Source organism: Malania oleifera, chromosome 6 (assembly GCF_029873635.1).
Source record: "Malania oleifera isolate guangnan ecotype guangnan chromosome 6, ASM2987363v1, whole genome shotgun sequence".
In the NCBI taxonomy this organism is placed as follows: Eukaryota; Viridiplantae; Streptophyta; class Magnoliopsida; order Santalales; family Ximeniaceae; genus Malania; species Malania oleifera.
Genome location: NC_080422.1, coordinates 13,035,882 through 13,053,461, shown reverse-complemented (window position 1 = coordinate 13,053,461; position 17,580 = coordinate 13,035,882). Strand labels below are relative to the sequence as shown.

The 17,580-nt window shown below is 33.9% G+C and overlaps 1 protein-coding gene across 10 annotated transcripts; it reads left to right on the top strand.

The window, feature by feature from the left end:
• The first annotated feature begins 7,133 nt into the window (after positions 1-7,133).
• On the top strand, positions 7,134-13,379 carry LOC131158419 (uncharacterized). 10 transcript variants are annotated; one of them, XR_009137485.1, is made up of 9 exons: positions 7,134-7,250; positions 8,806-8,982; positions 10,354-10,485; positions 10,585-10,678; positions 11,748-11,927; positions 12,183-12,332; positions 12,580-12,610; positions 12,854-12,919; positions 13,198-13,379. XR_009137485.1 is itself a non-coding variant. In XM_058113275.1 (9 exons), exons 2-8 carry the CDS (start codon positions 8,839-8,841, stop codon positions 12,907-12,909), a joined length of 822 nt encoding a protein of 273 aa, XP_057969258.1. In that variant the 5' UTR covers positions 7,134-7,250; positions 8,806-8,838; the 3' UTR covers positions 12,910-12,919; positions 13,198-13,379. The 10 variants fall into 10 exon arrangements, 3 of the variants coding, with proteins under 3 accessions (XP_057969258.1, XP_057969257.1, XP_057969256.1); XR_009137483.1 differs by having other exon boundaries at positions 12,842-12,919; XR_009137487.1 differs by having other exon boundaries at positions 10,585-10,653; positions 11,741-11,927; positions 12,842-13,032; positions 13,158-13,331.
• Positions 13,380-17,580: the final 4,201 nt, after the last annotated feature.

The window sequence follows — 17,580 nt, the reverse complement described above, 5'->3', positions numbered from 1 at the left end:
CGGCCTTGTGCTGAAAACATAGATACGGTCTCGCGCCGAAATCATACATATGGCCTCGCGCCAAAATCATAGTAAATATGGCTTCGCGCCAATAATATAATTACGGCCTCGCGCCGATAGCATAAATACGGCCTCGTGCTGATAACATAAATACATGGCCTCGCGCCAATAACATAAATACGGTTTCGTGCTGATAACATAAATATATGGCCTCTCGCCAAAAACATAAATACGGCCTCGTGCCGATAACATAAATATATGGCCTCGCGCCAAAATTGTTTCAGGTATATATATACTGAAAATACATCATTTATCACAACATAACTCATATTTTCATAATTGCTTGGTTCGTAAAATCTTTCACATCATAATATATTTCACATAAAATAATATTCATGCCACACATATGCTGTTAAAAGTCATACTTCATATTCTAAAATCGTGAATTCCTTACATCTCATACATACATATACATTTTAATCATCATAGCAGTATTTTCCCAATCGTACATTTCATTCGTAATACACAATATAACATATGCTTTTCTGAAAATAAATTTACTCATAATCAATAATAATTTGTATGGAAAATTACTGCTTTAGTTTATTCCCTTACCTGCCTACTGAGAAATTCCTTAGGACCCAAAATTTCACTCCCTTGGCGCCCGAAATTTAATTCCTGCAATTTACATTTTTCCCAGATTAATTAATTTATTTCTCCAAAATAATACTCATCTAGCCTTCCCTAGGCTCCATATATCTCAAATTAATATTTAAACTATTATTTAACATCCCCACTTAATTTTCCAAGTTTTGCCTGCGGGTCCCAAAATTAGACCCGCGGTGCTCACCCGGGCCCTAAATTCTAGAAATCCTACTTCAGTCCCAAATGCTTAATATTTTAGCATTTCTAAATTAATACTAACTAATTAAAAATAAGCCCCTTAATAATAGCCGCACCCTAAATTTGAGGTTTTGGTCCGACACTCCCACGAGAATTCCATCCCACTAGACTTGTAGAGAATCATCCCTAAATTCTCGTGGAGTTGTCCGTTCGTCAATTGGGCTTATATTTTACAAGAAATTAAAGAAAAAGGGGAAAATGGCTTACCCTAGGGAATACGCCTACGCCGCTCCTACCACCGATCCGCTCCGATAGAAATGACGGCAGCGGCGAATGGAGTCCAATGGTATCTTCGGATTTTCGATCGGACGAAAATCCGTCACGAAATCAAGGAGAGAGGGAGAGAGAACGTGAGGAGAAAGAGAGAGTTCAGAGACTTACAGGAAAAAAAAGAAAATAAAAGAAGAAGAAGATAGAAGATAATCTGAGGGGGGGGCGCGCGTGAATTCAATTAGAATCACATATAATAATAATAATAATAATAATAATAATAATAAATTTAATTAATATTAATAATAATATATTTTATAAATAAAATAAAAATAAATTTTAATTAATAAATTTGTTTTTTCTTTTTTTTTTAAATCTGATTAATTAATTAATTATTATTTTTTTAATTATTTTTTTATTTTTTAGAAATCAATCCACTAATATTTTATATCTCTTTTGGGGATTTTTACACTTTATGCATTCCACCCTTTGGTATGAATTGGAGTACACGCAGCTATTCTGTGCTTTTACGCTAAAAGCACTTGTGGTGTTTTCTTCATGGTTTATATAGTCAAACCATTAAAATTTTACCAAAGTTACGACAGCTGAATCCATTTCCACATTGCAGTCATGGCAAGCAGAACAACAAAGACGGCATTCAAATGACTCATGTCCACGACAATGAGCCAAGGCAGGAGGATCCAATATTAATGGAAAATCATTTAAAATGCAACATTTGGTGCACAAGGCTATGACACCATGGGGGGCTGGGAAGGTCATGAAATATGCAGCGCCAAAATGACCTCTGCCACTAACACTAGCCTACCTCTTCAATATAGAAGAACAGAGAGACACTACAGCCCTCTGTTTCTGCTATTTACTGGTATTTCCAAGCAGTTTCTCATGTATGGGGTATGATGGAGCCAGCTACATGTATCCTTTTTCAATAATTCACCCAATCAAGAGCTTTTTTCAAAAACAATAAATAATAATTTTTAAAATTTAAAAAAAAAAAAAAAACAAATCTGGCTTTCAAGTCTTCATTTGGACTGTCTGCAGGCAGGATGGAGCATCCTGGGTTTTTACGATGGAATGCATTCAATGAAAACGCTTCTTTTCAATTTGATATTGCTCTCTTTTTGACTGGTTGCAACTTGAGTTGTGCAACCATAGGCCTGTTTGGGATTGCACAGTCAAAGCTGCCACTGAGTTGATTTTGTTCTGCCACCCTCTGCCAAATTTGAGTTTCTTCTTTGTTTATAGTCATCTTGCTGTTGAAGCTGGAAAACTTCTTTTCATTTTGATATTCCACTCTTTTTTAACTGCTACTCAAGTTCTACAACCATGGGCATGTGTTGGGCTGCACACTTAAAAGCCGTCACTGAGTTGGTTCCTATTGTACCAGGCTCAGCCAAATTTTGAGTTTCTCCTTTTTGTTAAAATCACGATTTGGGATTGTCAGATTGTAGGGTCCTATGATTCTGCTTTATCAAAATGATGATTATAAGTCGAATCTCAAATTGGTAGGGTCGCAATAGGATCATGTATAGATTGATGGGATGGTAGTAGGATCATAAGATCCTGCAATGCATATATAGTTTGAACATTTTTGCTAAATTACTTGTATCACAGGCTTGGCATTTGTACGCTATAACTTGTAATGAACAAATTTAAGTGGTGATTTGGTTTCTTTTACAATAATGAAATTATGAATTCAAAAATTTATTTTTAGTTCATTAATGTTCATTAAGTGGTGCAAACTTCTAAAGATAATGTTTGGGCTTGAGAATGGAGGTGCATATTTAATTTCACTAATGCATGTGATGATAATAATGATGATGATTTCACTAATGCATGTGATGATAATAATGATGATGATAATAATGATGATGATTTTAGAATGCTTAAATTAATTAAAAATGTTAAAAAATCATACTATAATTGAATGGGCGTGAGGGTAAAGAAACGACTTTGCACTCATATCTTACAAGTTAAGGGACTGTTTGGTATTATTTATATTTGTGATATGTCAACTTTTATTTGTTCTTTACATGGAAGAAATTGATAACATGTTTGTGTTTGCGCCCTCCATGGTGACTCAGGTGGTAAACTCAAGGCCCTCTTGGTTAAATGACTAGGATTCGAGTCTTGGGAGGCTATAACTTTTCATATGTGATAATATATTGGTATTTAAAGGGAGAAGGGTAGAGGGGGAGGGCCCATTGTCCCAGTAGATTAATCGAGTGCCTTAAGGGCCTCAAACAACATCATTTAAAATAAAAAATAAAAATAAAAAACATGTTTGTGTTTCCATTACCTGTCATCAGTTGTATTTGTAAAAAATTGAAAATCAAGTTTATTATTCTTAAATGTTTTGGCAACAGTACTTGAATATCCCAAAATAACTTTGTGGATCAAATTATTATTTTGACATAATTTTTAATCAAATAGATGACCATACAAATTAAAATATAAATGTGCATAAAATTTCTAAATTTTTGTAACAAACTTAAAATTTACTTCAAAAGTATTTTTGTTATTTATTATCATGTTTTAGCATTAAATGTCCATAATTTTTTTGCCATTTTTTGTTAAAATAAACATATCACACTTCTAATAATATTTTTAAAAGTATAACCTCGATTGTTCTTGTGTTGAAAGAAATTTATTTTTAAACAAGTCTTTATTTTTCTACTAGAGAAATATTTTTAGTGGTCGCATTACAAAAATCTAATCCTCCTCCAACCTTAGCTTCTTCATATGCTCAAAGGTGTCGTAAAATTTATAATTTAATGTATATATTAAAACTTATGTTATTCCATCCAATATGAAAATAGAATATGAATAAATTTAAAAATTATCATTCTTTGTCAATTCCATTTATGAGTTTTATAATGGACATAAATAGATGCACAAAAAAAATGTACACTCCAATTTTGTCAATATAGTTTGATATCCTAAGCAAAGATTAGTCCACATTTATTAACAGTAGTACAAGTAAAGCTTTTATTTATTTGTGGAAAATAATATTATTTCTTATTTTTAGTTTTATAGATAGTTACAAGAATTTTATTTTATTTTTTATTTTTAAATTTGTATGAGAAAGTTAAATTTTTTATTGTTTCTTGTTTTCCTAAATAAATTTTAAAAATAAAATTTTAAATTACCTAAAAATAAAAAATAAAAAATATTTTCACAACTAAATAGACCCTAAAGAAGCCTTGAAGGCCAACTAATTTTTTATAGCCAAAAAGATAATAATAATAATAATAATGAAGACCAAAAGAAAAAAAAATATCAAAAATAAAATAGCCTTTTCTAGCGCTAAAAAGATTTAATGATGCATTCATAGTTTAAAACACAATTTGATACATGCTAATATCTATCTTTTTACTAATTGCAATCATTCTTATTTTAAAAAGTCTTCAAAATTCAAACTATTTAAAATAATTTATATAAAATTACAATTTGATTAATGTGCAATTGTTTGTGTTTGACATTTATGCAAAATATTATTATTTTTAATACACCATTTGTGACGCTCCGAACTCAGTGAGGTCCAGGATGCCACTTTACATAAATAAAATCAATACAAGTAACGAAATAATCTAAAATCTCAAATATTATAATACCAGAGTACTAAACCATCAAATTTACATGGATATCACCAAGTAACAATATTTACTTGCCGTAAAATAAAATATATATTTAACTGGTTTTACACAAACACTTACTCGAAACTATATTTTTCTAACCCCACCCAGAAGCTCGCTAGGCCTTATCTCCGGTATGTCCTGAAATATGAATTAATTATTGGAGTGAAACACATTTCAGTAAGTAAGGACTAGATTATTATCAGTGTGTGATTAAAATGAGCTTTAATATAAAAATAATTTAATAATAATTTATTTGAATAAAAATTTCATTTGTAAACTGTAGATCACATATTTAAATAAATATTCGTACTTTCTTTCAAAACATTATTTATGCCTATTAAAGGTCATAATCACATAAATACCCAAATATGTATAAATGACTCTTTTTTTGCCAATGCATGTCATGTTTAACCCCATGATGGAATTGTGCGGTCCGGACTTAACTTGGTTGGCCGACCAAAACTAAGTCAAAACATTACGTCTGTAAGATCAATTTGCCTATCACATCTTGGTCCGAAAACAGGTAGGCACAACTCTATTTAGGTCAAATCGACTATCTACCGCCAACACTTCCACAACAATGTGACTGCACTAATATTTCTCTATAAGTACGATATCGAGCATTCACCACATCCGGCTCATCTAGGTTCTTGAAACATATAATTACAATTTATACAACAAAACAGTAAAATAACCTCATCATTTTTTCAACATATAATTTGAAATAAAATTTCATTATTATTTCCAATAAACCATGTATTAATATAACACCGTAAAAATCTCAACATGCTTAATTATGTATTAAAATAAATTAAACTCATGTCACACAATTTGCGTGTTAATTATAATTTAATAAATTACCATAGAAAATATATAATAATATATTAGGGTATATTTTATTAAAAATGCGGGCATTATCACATTCACATATTTAATTTAACTTAAACATGTTTAAATAAAATATGACAGGATTAAATCTACGTATTTCAGTTTTACTTACACAAATATTTAAATAAAACCACTATCACCAAATTCATATACTCAAATTTAATTGGATATAGTTAAAATAAAAATATGATCAAATCCCCGCGAATTAATTTGACCCAAGCATATATTCCAATATATTCCCAAAAATCCGATTTAATCAAATCATCGCAATTTAATTTAATTCCAAAATATATTCCCTAAAACTTGATTGATCAAATCTCCACAATTTAATTTAGTCCAGGCATACAAATATAATTAAAGTAAAATAATCGATTTAAATTAGATATATTTTAAAATAAAACCTCACATAGTTTATCCCACTTATCCTAACTCAAGAGTGGTGCTTATGGCGTGCAAAAGACGAAATTTTTCCGATTAAATCTTTGAAAAGTGGAGCTGGGAGTTGGGAATGATGTTTGTTCTTCAATTTTTTTGAGAAATGACAAAGAAATTGAGAGAGAGAGAGAGAGAGAGAGAGAGAGTAGGACCATGGAGGGGATTTGAAATTGATTGTAGAAGGATTAAGAGAAATCCTAATTCTTAACTTATATATATGTATATATATATATATATATATAATTATATAATTATATTATATTATATTATTTAATTAATAATTCTTATTATTAATTAATTTATTTATTTTTAGGATTGCATCCCAAATTATAAATTTAGGTAAATAATATTTTGTAGGTATTAAGAATGAATGAAAATTATTTTTAGTATTATAAAGATTTTAAACTTTTTTATCCATCATTACCACAAGAATTGATTTTAAATTTTAAAATTTTTATAATCATGAAAACTATTATAGTACAAATAATGAGTAGAATGTTTTTAAGTCGCAAGACTCTGTTTTTTGAGGATAGAGGGAGAATCGTCATAGTATACATAGTTTTACTCCCTATATTTATGTAGGAGGTTATTTCATTAGATTTAAACTCATGACTAACTGAATATAAAGAAATAAGTTTACCATTGATTCAAGACTGATCCGATCATGTAAGCAATGAAAATTTAAAGAAAATTTGGCATGAATGATAAATCATACATCGATAAAAAAAAATTAATATATTAGCTCAATTTAAACTTTTATTTCATTTTTATTTTATAAATTAAATTGTTACTTATGCTTAGAGATAAAGTACTACAAAATACGAACTACATAAAAGTCTACACTACCATTTTTTTTCAAAAAGATTTTCTTATACTCTATGACAATCTCAAACAAAATAAAATTTGAAATTTAATTCCAATAATAGTTACACTGACACATAAAAAACAAAACCTTAAGCCTTCTCTGAAGTCATGATTTTCATTTTTCACTTTTCTAAAATAAGATGATAATTTTGTAATTGTTTAAAAAATAAAAAATAAAAACTATTTTTAATAATGAGTGTTCTAAAAATCTTCCGAACATAGTTATTATATGTGTGCTCTTCCCGGTGCCTTGTCAGTCTTCATACCTTCCCCTGCTGCATCGTTCGAGCTCAGGTACAGATTCCCTTCTCTCTTCTCGCATCATCTCCTTCGCTAATTTTTTTTTTTTCTTTAAATTCCTTTTTCTGGGGTTTCAAGGAAGCAATCCACTGCAATAGAATTGACTTGGAGAGGTCTGCGCCTCCTGAAGTTATTTGATAAATCTCCTTTGCATTGTTGCTGTCGATTCCAAGTTCAATGACATTGTTCTCAATGGGGTCTGTCGTAGTTTCTTGAAATTTTGCCAAAAAGATTTTGTGAGTTGGGGGGGGGGGGGGGGGGGGGGGTTGTGTGCGAATGAAAGCCTAGAGTTCCTATGGGGATCCTGGAAGCGTTGGGCATTTGACACCATTCTTTTTTTGCATCTTTTTTTGTTTATCCAGTTAATTTATCATACTGTTAAGTCTTCACTACTTGGAATTGCAAATGTTGTTATGTGGACTAGCTACTTGTGATTTTTCTAGTCATGACCTCCACTAGTGAATTTTAGGTTTATGATATTGAGATTTATGAAAAATGACATATGACTGCATTTTTTATTATTTAATTTATCATTTTTATGAGGAGTTTGCAATCTTATGACCCTCAATCCATTCCTACGGTCTGATCCTGCACCTTGCAATTTTATGCAAGATCCCAATTTTAACAACCTGGGTTGGGTGTCATTGAAATTCTTAGAAGAATTTAGTGGATTTTACTTTATATTGAACGAGTGATATAGAAGTTCAATTATAATTTCATTTATAATGAGTAGATGCAATTTTATATCATTATCACACTAGATAGCTAGGTCTTAGAATTAAATTACTTGAGATGCTGAGGCATAATCTGCTGGATGTTTAGAGTTTGGGACTTTGATGTTGGAGGTCTTGAGTTCTAACCTTGTGAGGGAGTGGGAAGGCATATAAGATGGGAGATGGAGGACCTTCCATTGTGTAGCCCAAGCTTGGGTGTCCAATGAACCAAAAGAAAAAAATTATTCAAAAATGCACTTTTCAAGAAAAGGTAGGTACTAGGTAGTGTCAACCGCCCAACTGGTCCACTGAAGTATCCAATGCTCATAGCCAAACATGTCTTCAACTCCTCTATGAAACAACCATTTAAGCCCCTTAATGGGAGTACCTAGGGGTTTTGATTTTATGTCTGAAAACCACAATGCTGCACATTCTTTCATACGTAATTATGCAATTTAACTACTTCCCTATGTTTGGTTGTTTGGAAAACATAGGAAAGAAAAAAAATTAAAATTTTATTGTCTATTATTCTTTTGGAATTTCCTTAATTTTCTCAAGCATGAAACTAAGGGATTGATTAGAAGCAGTCAAGCAGCATGGGATCTGGGTTTTCTCTCAATTGTTCTAAATTCTTGCATGCTTTGGTGGACACTTCTTTTGTAAATTATTGAAACTTGTGTAAACTTTTGGGTGACAGATACTTTGCTTGATGTTTGGATACACCAAGTGTTTGATTTAATCCTTAACTGAAAATAGGAAAGATTACCAGGATTCTGGAAAAAAAAAAAGAAAAAAAGGTTCTTATGATTTTTGTATGTGTGTGTTTGTTGTGATAGTAATTGTGGTGCTGAGGTGTTATATTTTTGGGGATGGAGAGCGAGGAGGAGAGAGTGAAGAGGGCACGTGTGGTGGAAGCCCGGGCTAGAAACATTAGTCATAATGTTCGTTGCACCGAGTGTGGGAGTCAATCTATCGAGGATTCGCAGGCAGATATTGCTATTCTTCTCAGGAAGGTAATTCTTTTGCTTTCAAATGATTATTGGTACAAATTACTGTAAATATTTAGTAAAGAAATGAACCAGCAGCTATCAAGGTCATGCCATATGGCAAAACTGTTTATTTGATTTGGGTGCTTTTGTCAAATTGAGATTGAATTATGAACACTAGTTGTTGTCCAAGCTTTGGAATGTTGGATTTGGGGGCTTTTGTGACCCTGTTGTAAATTCAAGCAAAACAGAAGGGACATTATTGACTATTGAGTGTTCTTACTGAAATCAAAGTTATTATTTCGCAACTCCCAAGGAGCATGTTTTTTTTTTTATTCCATAGTACTAATCAGTCTAGTATTGGTGCTAGCACACTTTCTCATCCAAATCAAAAGGAAATGAAGGAGTACAAAATTGACAAGCATGCAAGATACTGTGTAATTTTCAATTTTATTTCTTCATGTTAATGTCTCATTCTGCAAAATAGAATCATTCGTCAGCTATGAGTTGTAAACCAGTGACAGTTTGTCCTGTTTTTCAATTGATGGTACCTTGATGTATGCTTCTGGAAGAGGAATGATTATGCCAACATTCCCAAGACCTCACCAATGGCGGGAACTAGCAGTAGACAGTAGCCTGAATGATAATTTTGTTGAAGCTGGTTAATCAGACTCTCTCCATAAAGTGCAAACTTTGATTCAATTAAATTAGTGAGATGAATGAAGAGTTCCTTGCTAAGCCTTTTGCAGGATGTGAAAGTTAATTAATACTCTGCACCTTGGATTGCAACTGGAAAAGGGAACTTCAAAATGTAAATAAATTAGTTCCCTTGCTGAGACCTGACTTACATCTAATTTTAAACTTAGAAGAAAGATTTGTCTTTTGTTCATAGTATTCCAGTTGTCGTTCTGTATGAGGTGGTTCCTGCATTACAAAGAAGATTAGGAGTGTGTGCAAACGTATGTTGAATCCTTGTTGGTGGTTACCATCAGGGCCTTTTTAATCCCATATTTTTATGAATAATATAATATTAGATTATCAATTGAATTTAAAATGTTGAAATCTGTCTTTGCATGCTAGAACTATTTTCTTGCCTTCATGCTTTTCTGAGGGCTAATTTACAGTGCTTTATATAGTAGAAGTTTGATGGTTCCCACCAATCACCACTTGATTGATAATTGATAACGATTTAATGTCTTTGTGTAGAACTTATAATGTTTATATTTATTGTGATTCATGACACTTATGTGACACAAATTGTCTAATTCTGTCCTTAATTTTGGTTTGTTTATGCTTCTCTGATTATATTATGAACTATGATTTCCTTAAACAGCTCAATGAGATGAAATTTTTTTTCCTTATGTTAAATTATTAATAATGCTTGTATTTTTGGTGCAGTTAATTCGTGATGAAATTCAGGCTGGCAAAACTGACAAGGAGATCTTTAAAAAGCTTGAGGATGATTATGGTGAGACAGTGCTTTATGCCCCACGATTTGACATGCAGACAGCGGCGCTGTGGTTATCACCGGTCAGTTCTGGTGGACCTTTTTAAAGCTAGAGACTTATTCTCTTTTTATTGCTTTCCTAAATTGTGCATTGGTTTTGAACTGTCGGGTTGCTGCAACAGGTTATAGTTGGAGGTGTTGCAGCAGGAGTATGGGCTTACAGCAAGCACAGGAAAAATACTAATGTGCACGTAATGGCTCTGAACCTTGTTAGAGGTGTTCCACTGACCCCAAAAGAGAAAAAAACAATGCTAGAACTCCTTACACCTCCTCCTTCACAAGCAACTGCCTCTTCTTTGTGGAGGAGGTGGCTGGGATCATGATGCATCTACCTTTTGTTAGCTTTTATCTTTCTTTCTTATTTAAGAAGTTCATACTGGGGAACTATGAAACCGTGGCTTCTTCAGTTGACAAAGAGAAGAATCAACTGGACCAAGAGTTTTTGTGTTGAGGACTGTCTATGATAAATGAGTGTGTTGTATACTTCTATCAGTACACTCTAACCAGGGTTTATATTTTTTTTTTGGGTTTTTATAGTGTTAGTGTTTGCTGTAATGTTCGAGTACATTGCCATTTTATAAAATGTTAGACAATCTTGGGATATTGTGGCCTTATGGAGCTTTGAATTTCTCATTCAACTGGCATGAGTTGAACTTTTCTGTTACCATAGTTTTAGACTTCTATTTTGTTTGCTTGTTTGTTTGTTTGGATTTTGCCCCCTTCTGCCAAAAGAAAGTGCCTCTTTTTTGAAGCAGAGGCATGGAGAAGTCTATGCCTAACTTTCACGTAATGAGGACCCATTTACTGCTTGATCACTCGATTGCTCTTGCGCTAAAAGGGCATAACTGGGTGATTACATTGGTTCGATTATAGTCTCCATGCTTGATCAGATTTTTTTCCCCAACATTCTTTGTAGATGCTACTATTTTTGGCTTAGAAGGTCATGATAAGAATCATCAAATAGCATATCCTGGGTTCTTTGCATGCATTGGCAATGGCTGAGATGCTGAATACAGCTACTGCTGTCCTATTATTTTGGTCTACAGGCAGACCAGCAACCTTTGTTGAAGAGTTAGGCTTGGTTTTAAAAAAATGCAAGAGTAATATTAGCGTGGACCAGAGGATTGTTTGATGTAACATCTTGTATTTTTCCACTTGGATTTCCTTGAAGTTTCATCCTATTGAATTTCCAAAAGATCTAAAAAGCCTGTTCTGCTTTTCAATGGTTTTGTCTCCCACAAATCTTTTCTAGAGTAACGGAACCATTCATAGAGGCAGGGATCAGGTACTAGATATTGGAAGCTGTGTACACCAACAATTTATCAAATGGCCAGGATTCAAGCCACTGAGGGAGGAACTACAGAGTTTGTCGAGCCCGCGGCCTCAGCTCCTCCACAGTTTCAAGCAGGCACAAACCCAGCAATCGGGAGTCCCATGTTCGACTGGCGTGAAAACCAGATGAATGGTAATAACAAAATATTAATTTACTGTGTTCCCTTTTGAACTTCCCTTTGTAGCTTCTTGCTACAAATACAAACATCTCCGAATCTTCCTAGTATAAAGAAAGAGAGGAGGATATAATAAAACTAGAAACCTATAATTTCAAGTTTTAGCCTCATAGGTGATAAAGACATGGTCATTGAGACCAAAGTTGAAGTTACTTTTCTACTGGTTAGAAGGGGTATGACTGAATTTGTTGAACTTGATGGAAAACCTGCAGCCTCAGTGACTCCTACTAAGGATCAAGTGCATAGTGGCAATATTTATGGTAGCCCTCAGAACAATTCTGCAGGTGGCATGGTTCAGAATCTGCCAGTTGGGCATCCTTGGTCAACAGGGCTGTTTGACTGTCAAGAACATCAGACAAATGGTAATCACTCTGTTACTCTTCTTTCACTTGTTACAGCCGAGAAATTAATAGGAAAATACATGTGAATGAACATGTTCTCTCTGCGATTGCCTAATGATCAAGTGGCTAAAACTGGTTAACAAGCAAGCCATGTGCTTGTAGTAGTATACAGAATTTAAAGGTTAAAACTGATTCCTTTTTTCTTTTAAATTCAACTTGTTTTACAGTTATTATGACAACAATTTTTCCTTGTGTGACGTTTGGGCAGATAGCAGAGATACTGGATCGTGGAGAAATGAGTAAGGCTCGTTTACCTTGCCCACCCCTATTCCATGGTGTTATTTCCTGATTTATTCGATTTATATAATTTTTTTTTAGGTTGTCAAAAAATATAAATATTACTCCAAAAAGCAGCTTTCTAGCAGTCACAAAAGGAATAGCACAGTTATTACCATTTTGTTGATATTGATATGATTATGTTTTTCTTTTCTTCTTTTTGTCACTTCATATCGTTTTGGTGAACTGATTAGGTTTGACGACAGTTTTACAGCATGGTAATATCAACAAAATCAAGAATGAAGCTCTTCAATCCTTTTGACCATTTCGAGGTACTTGGTAGAAGCTCCATATAGCGATACGATCTCTCATATCTTTTGCCCATGTTGTTCTCTTTGTCAAGAGTTTAGAGAGCTGAAAAACAGAGGACTTGATCCTGCTCCAAGTACTGTCTATTCCTATACTTATTTCTTAGAAGTACATTTTCGCCTTTATTTTTGCAATAACCCTTCTTGGGAGAGTGACCACTGATTTACTGCTCCTTTGTATTTGGATGCATGCATCTTCAAGAAAGAAAGACTTCTAATGGTGCCATGAAACTAATGTGTAGGATGGAATGGAATACTTGCACAACGACAGGGAAGGCAGTATCATGGTCAACAAGATTGCACTCCTCCCCAAACCAAGCCATGTTCAATTGAAAACTGTGATATGTTATGGAAGCTTCTCAAATTTCTTGGACCATATTTGTTTCTATTTTCTGTCTATTGTTATGATATTGAGCTTACGTTGCGTCTGGGAGTATGAACAAATTTCAATACAATTTTATTTCATATCTTATCTACAAATTCAAATCCAAGTCTAAAATTTTGGTCTTTCTTTAAGGCCAGTATTAAGGTGCCATAACACTACCATGTATTTGCCACAATTGGATATAGGGAAGAAAATATCATCATCCCAATCATGTGTATGACCTTTTTCAAGCTTTAAAACAAAATAATTATTTTTGACAAATACAAAGCAAGCAAGATTTTTAAACGAAATACAATGATATTTGCTTCCATTCGACTTTCGATTATGGTAGTAGCTATACATAACTTTATAACTTACCAAATGGATTAAGAGTTTCTTTTGTAAATTTAGATTTAAAAGAAGAAACCTAAATGGATCAATTGAAGGTTTTATTGAACTTAAAAATGAAAAGAAAGCATATAAATGACTTCTATTATACTTTATTGCACATCCTTTGCATAATTATATTATTTTTCAAATGAACGTAAAAATTGCATGTCCAATGTAGATTTAAAAGAAGAAATCGACATGGATCAATATGAAGAATTTATTGGACCTAAAAATGAAAAGAAAGCATATAAATGACTTGAGTCTTTATATAGTTTAAAGCAAGTTCTAAAATAACAACATGCTTTTGATTTATGTTTAATTTCTAACGGTTTGAAAACAAATAAAAATAAAATATTTATTTATTTATTACAAGTCAAAATAACAAAATATGTTTTAATATGCCTGTGATGGTGATTTACATAACATAGACAATACTTAATATTATTAAAAGTTTACTAAGTAGCAATTTTGACAATAAAGATCACTTAGTAGAAGTATGTTGGATATATTCTGTTGGCTTTATGAAGGCCAGCATCAACCCCGTCCGCAATAGGGCAGGGACCCAAGGATCGCATGGGCTTGTCGTGCTCAGCACACGCCACCTCTGCTTGGAACTGGTGTAGCCCCTTATGTCCACCCGACACTTAGTGTGGGGCTCTGCGCTGCCATTTAAAGGAAAAAGTTGCGCCCCTTCTACCACCAATTGGTTTTAGAAGAACCGGCAACGCTTGATCCTGACAAGTGGTATCAGAGTGAGGTCGTGGGTTCGACCACTCCATGGTAGCTGCTAGGGGGGATATTGTTGGTTTTATGGGAGCCAGCATCAACCCTATTCGCAATAGGGCAAGGGCCCAAGGATCGCATAGGCTTGGCGTGCCCAGCCCACAACAGCCCTGCTTGGAACTGATGCAGCCTCTCATGTCCACCGAACACTTAGTGCGGGGCTCTGCACTACCGTTTAAAGGAAAAAGTTGCGCCCCTTCTACCACCAATTGATTTTAGAAGAACCGGTAGCGCTTAATCCTGACATATTCCAAAGAATATGTCCCATATGAATGACATGGGTCCCACATAAAGGGTATGTGTCCCGTTAGATAAGGGATAGATTAATTATCTTGCTTTGAAAATGCATGTGAGATTAATAGCTAGGAAGTTGAAAAGTTACCTATATACAGCTGTTGTTATGGGGAGTAGCAGAAGAGAGTTCATTTTCCTGCATGCTTATGGAATGAACTAGAAAATATAGGAAGGATTGTCCTTTCTCTACCTTAGCTCTATGTTCATCAGCTATACTCCCATAAAATCTAGTGAAAGATAGATTAGAGATCGGGGAAGTGATAGAAATGATTCTTAGAGCGTTCTTCTTGGTTTGTATACACCATGAAAGATCCTGGTATGTTTATGTTACAGTTTTCCTTTATTGTTTACGATTGAAAAATAACATGAAGAACATGATAATTAAAGATCCTACAGCATATAAAATTTCTTGCATGTGGAATTAGAGATAGTGTTGAAATTATTGTGTTCTTCCTTTTATGATAAAAATGGTTTCCATTAACCCTTTACGATCTCGTTATTTTTTCATATGAAAATTTGTATTCATGATATTTTCTGAAATTGAACTGAAAATTCGTATGATATATGATTCCTAAAAAATTTATGTGATATATGATGAATTTATTAAGTTTTGTTGGTCTGAAATATTGAAATTATGTACTGTGAACTTGCTGGTCGAACAAAATCATAGACGATTTTCCTGAAACCATCAACGGTTTGTCTGAAGCATCCTGAGACCGTTGACGGGTTTCCCCTATATAGTGACACTAAAGTTGGTTGTTAAATGAAATGTATGCAAACTTTTTTAATTACTTGATTAAGAATGGAACACTCACATGTTTTATAATAGTAAATTGATAATGATGGTATGTTTTGGACTCATTTGTATCCGAAGAACAATTATGTTTATGCACGCATGAGCTGTCGAATTTTACATAAAAGTAAGCAAGTAAAATTCTTATAGTGGGGAATTGGTTATTTGCTGTGAACTTGGACAATTTTTGCTAAGTAAAGTTTCAATCAATGTTTATTTTATGGTTAGCATGTTGTCACCAAAGTGATCTTACTAAGAAAAGTTATGAACATTGAATTGAAATATGATTTTGCAAAAAAATTTACAAAATGGTTATTTGATTATTATGGTTGACCTAAAGGTGCACCAACTTTCAAGTTATCATTGAATTAGTCAGGATAATTGAAAGAATGGTAGTGAGATTGGGATGGATGCCCAAAGGTGATAGACCAATCGAACTTTAAAAGGTAATCAATTATGTTTGGGTGAATGAATATCACCATTAAAAGTAAATGTTAGTATATTGCATAAGTTGGTCCAAAGATTGAATGCAATCTACTAGTGGAAATGTTTTACTCAAACCATTAATGTTGTGATTATTTTATCGCAGTGTCTGTTCCTGTTTTTTTTCTATCTTCTGCACCTAGTTTTCTGCTACAATCGGGTCAGACCCTCCAGTAAACTTCGGAGGATGCATGTAGGTGAACTTCTCAATGGTGCAACCCGCACCTGTAGGTGGACATTCCTGTCCCCTTACACTTCGCCCAATCTCTCGCATGATATGCTTGGTCAAACCCCAAGGCAAGGAAGGTGACCCTCCACTCGCAGTCCCCTCTAAACTACTGTTACGCCCTGAACCCGGAAACGGGACCCGCAGATGAATTTAGGAACCTAACCTGTCTCTGTATCAATCAAAACATACTTGATACAACATACAATGAGGGTCCGACCCCATGGGGTACACGGTTGCCCTATATACATACATACAATCATCCATACTATCCAAAATACGCAGCGGAATACGATCTTTTATACAATAACAGTATCATACTAGAGTCTATACAACTAGGACATACATTCCCATAATACAAGACATACCCCAGGTGTCTACAACTATCCCAATAACCTAGATACCAAAACTCGTACCTAGAAGGTACTAGCAATAGCTACGACACCCTTGCTTCCACTCGCTAGGATGCTACTTACCGCTACCTGAAGGCCCTGAAAAATATTGTACGTACGTTCGGGGTGAGGCACCTCTCAGTAAGGAAGAAAGCAATTTATATCAGTGTGTGGCATACCAGTGTTATTTTACATACGTCATAACACTATACATACGATACAGTTTGAAACAATTCATACAGTTTCATACTTTTCCAAACAGTTCCAGTATTTTCACAAAAATCATTCCAATTCATACGATACCCAACATACATACATACATACATATATACATACATACGGTCAGTGTCGTCACACTAGTTCGCAACTACACTAGGTCACCTCGTCTCACAGTGATTACATTGCTACATACGCAACTACACTACGACGATCAAGGCCCAATGGTGAATCCATTGCATTATACGCAACTACACAAGGTCACCTAGTCTCACAGTGGTTACGTTTCTACACATGCAACTATGAAGATCTATGACTCAGGCCCAATAGTGAATCCATTGCTATATACGCAACTACACAAGGTCACCTAGTCTCACCCCGATTACATTGCCATGTGACAACTACGTTGCGATGACCCAGGCCCATTGTGAATCCATTGCTACAAACGGTGTAGATCACACCTTTGGTGACCAGCCGAACCATACTGGTGATATTTCACACCCTGGATATAGAGCCAGCCACTCTCGGCGTACGGTAATTAGCCGCCACTAGCCAATTTCAAAAAACCTGGAATCATTTTGGGAACTCACGTCCCTATACATTTCAGCGTACAGTAATAAACCGCCACATAGCTATTTCAAAAATATCTAGAACAACATACATACATTCATATGTACCCCACTT

Bases quoted from the DNA above. Each gene is read 5' to 3' on its own strand.
- LOC131158419 (XM_058113273.1), top strand. From the start codon at position 8,839: ATGGAGAGCGAGGAGGAGAGAGTGAAGAGGGCACGTGTGGTGGAAGCC. The intron at 11,928-12,182 runs GTAATAACAAAA...GAAAACCTGCAG, and splicing joins GCGTGAAAACCAGATGAATG to CCTCAGTGACTCCTACTAAG. The intron at 12,333-12,538 runs GTAATCACTCTG...CTTGTTTTACAG, and splicing joins TCAAGAACATCAGACAAATG to TTATTATGACAACAATTTTT.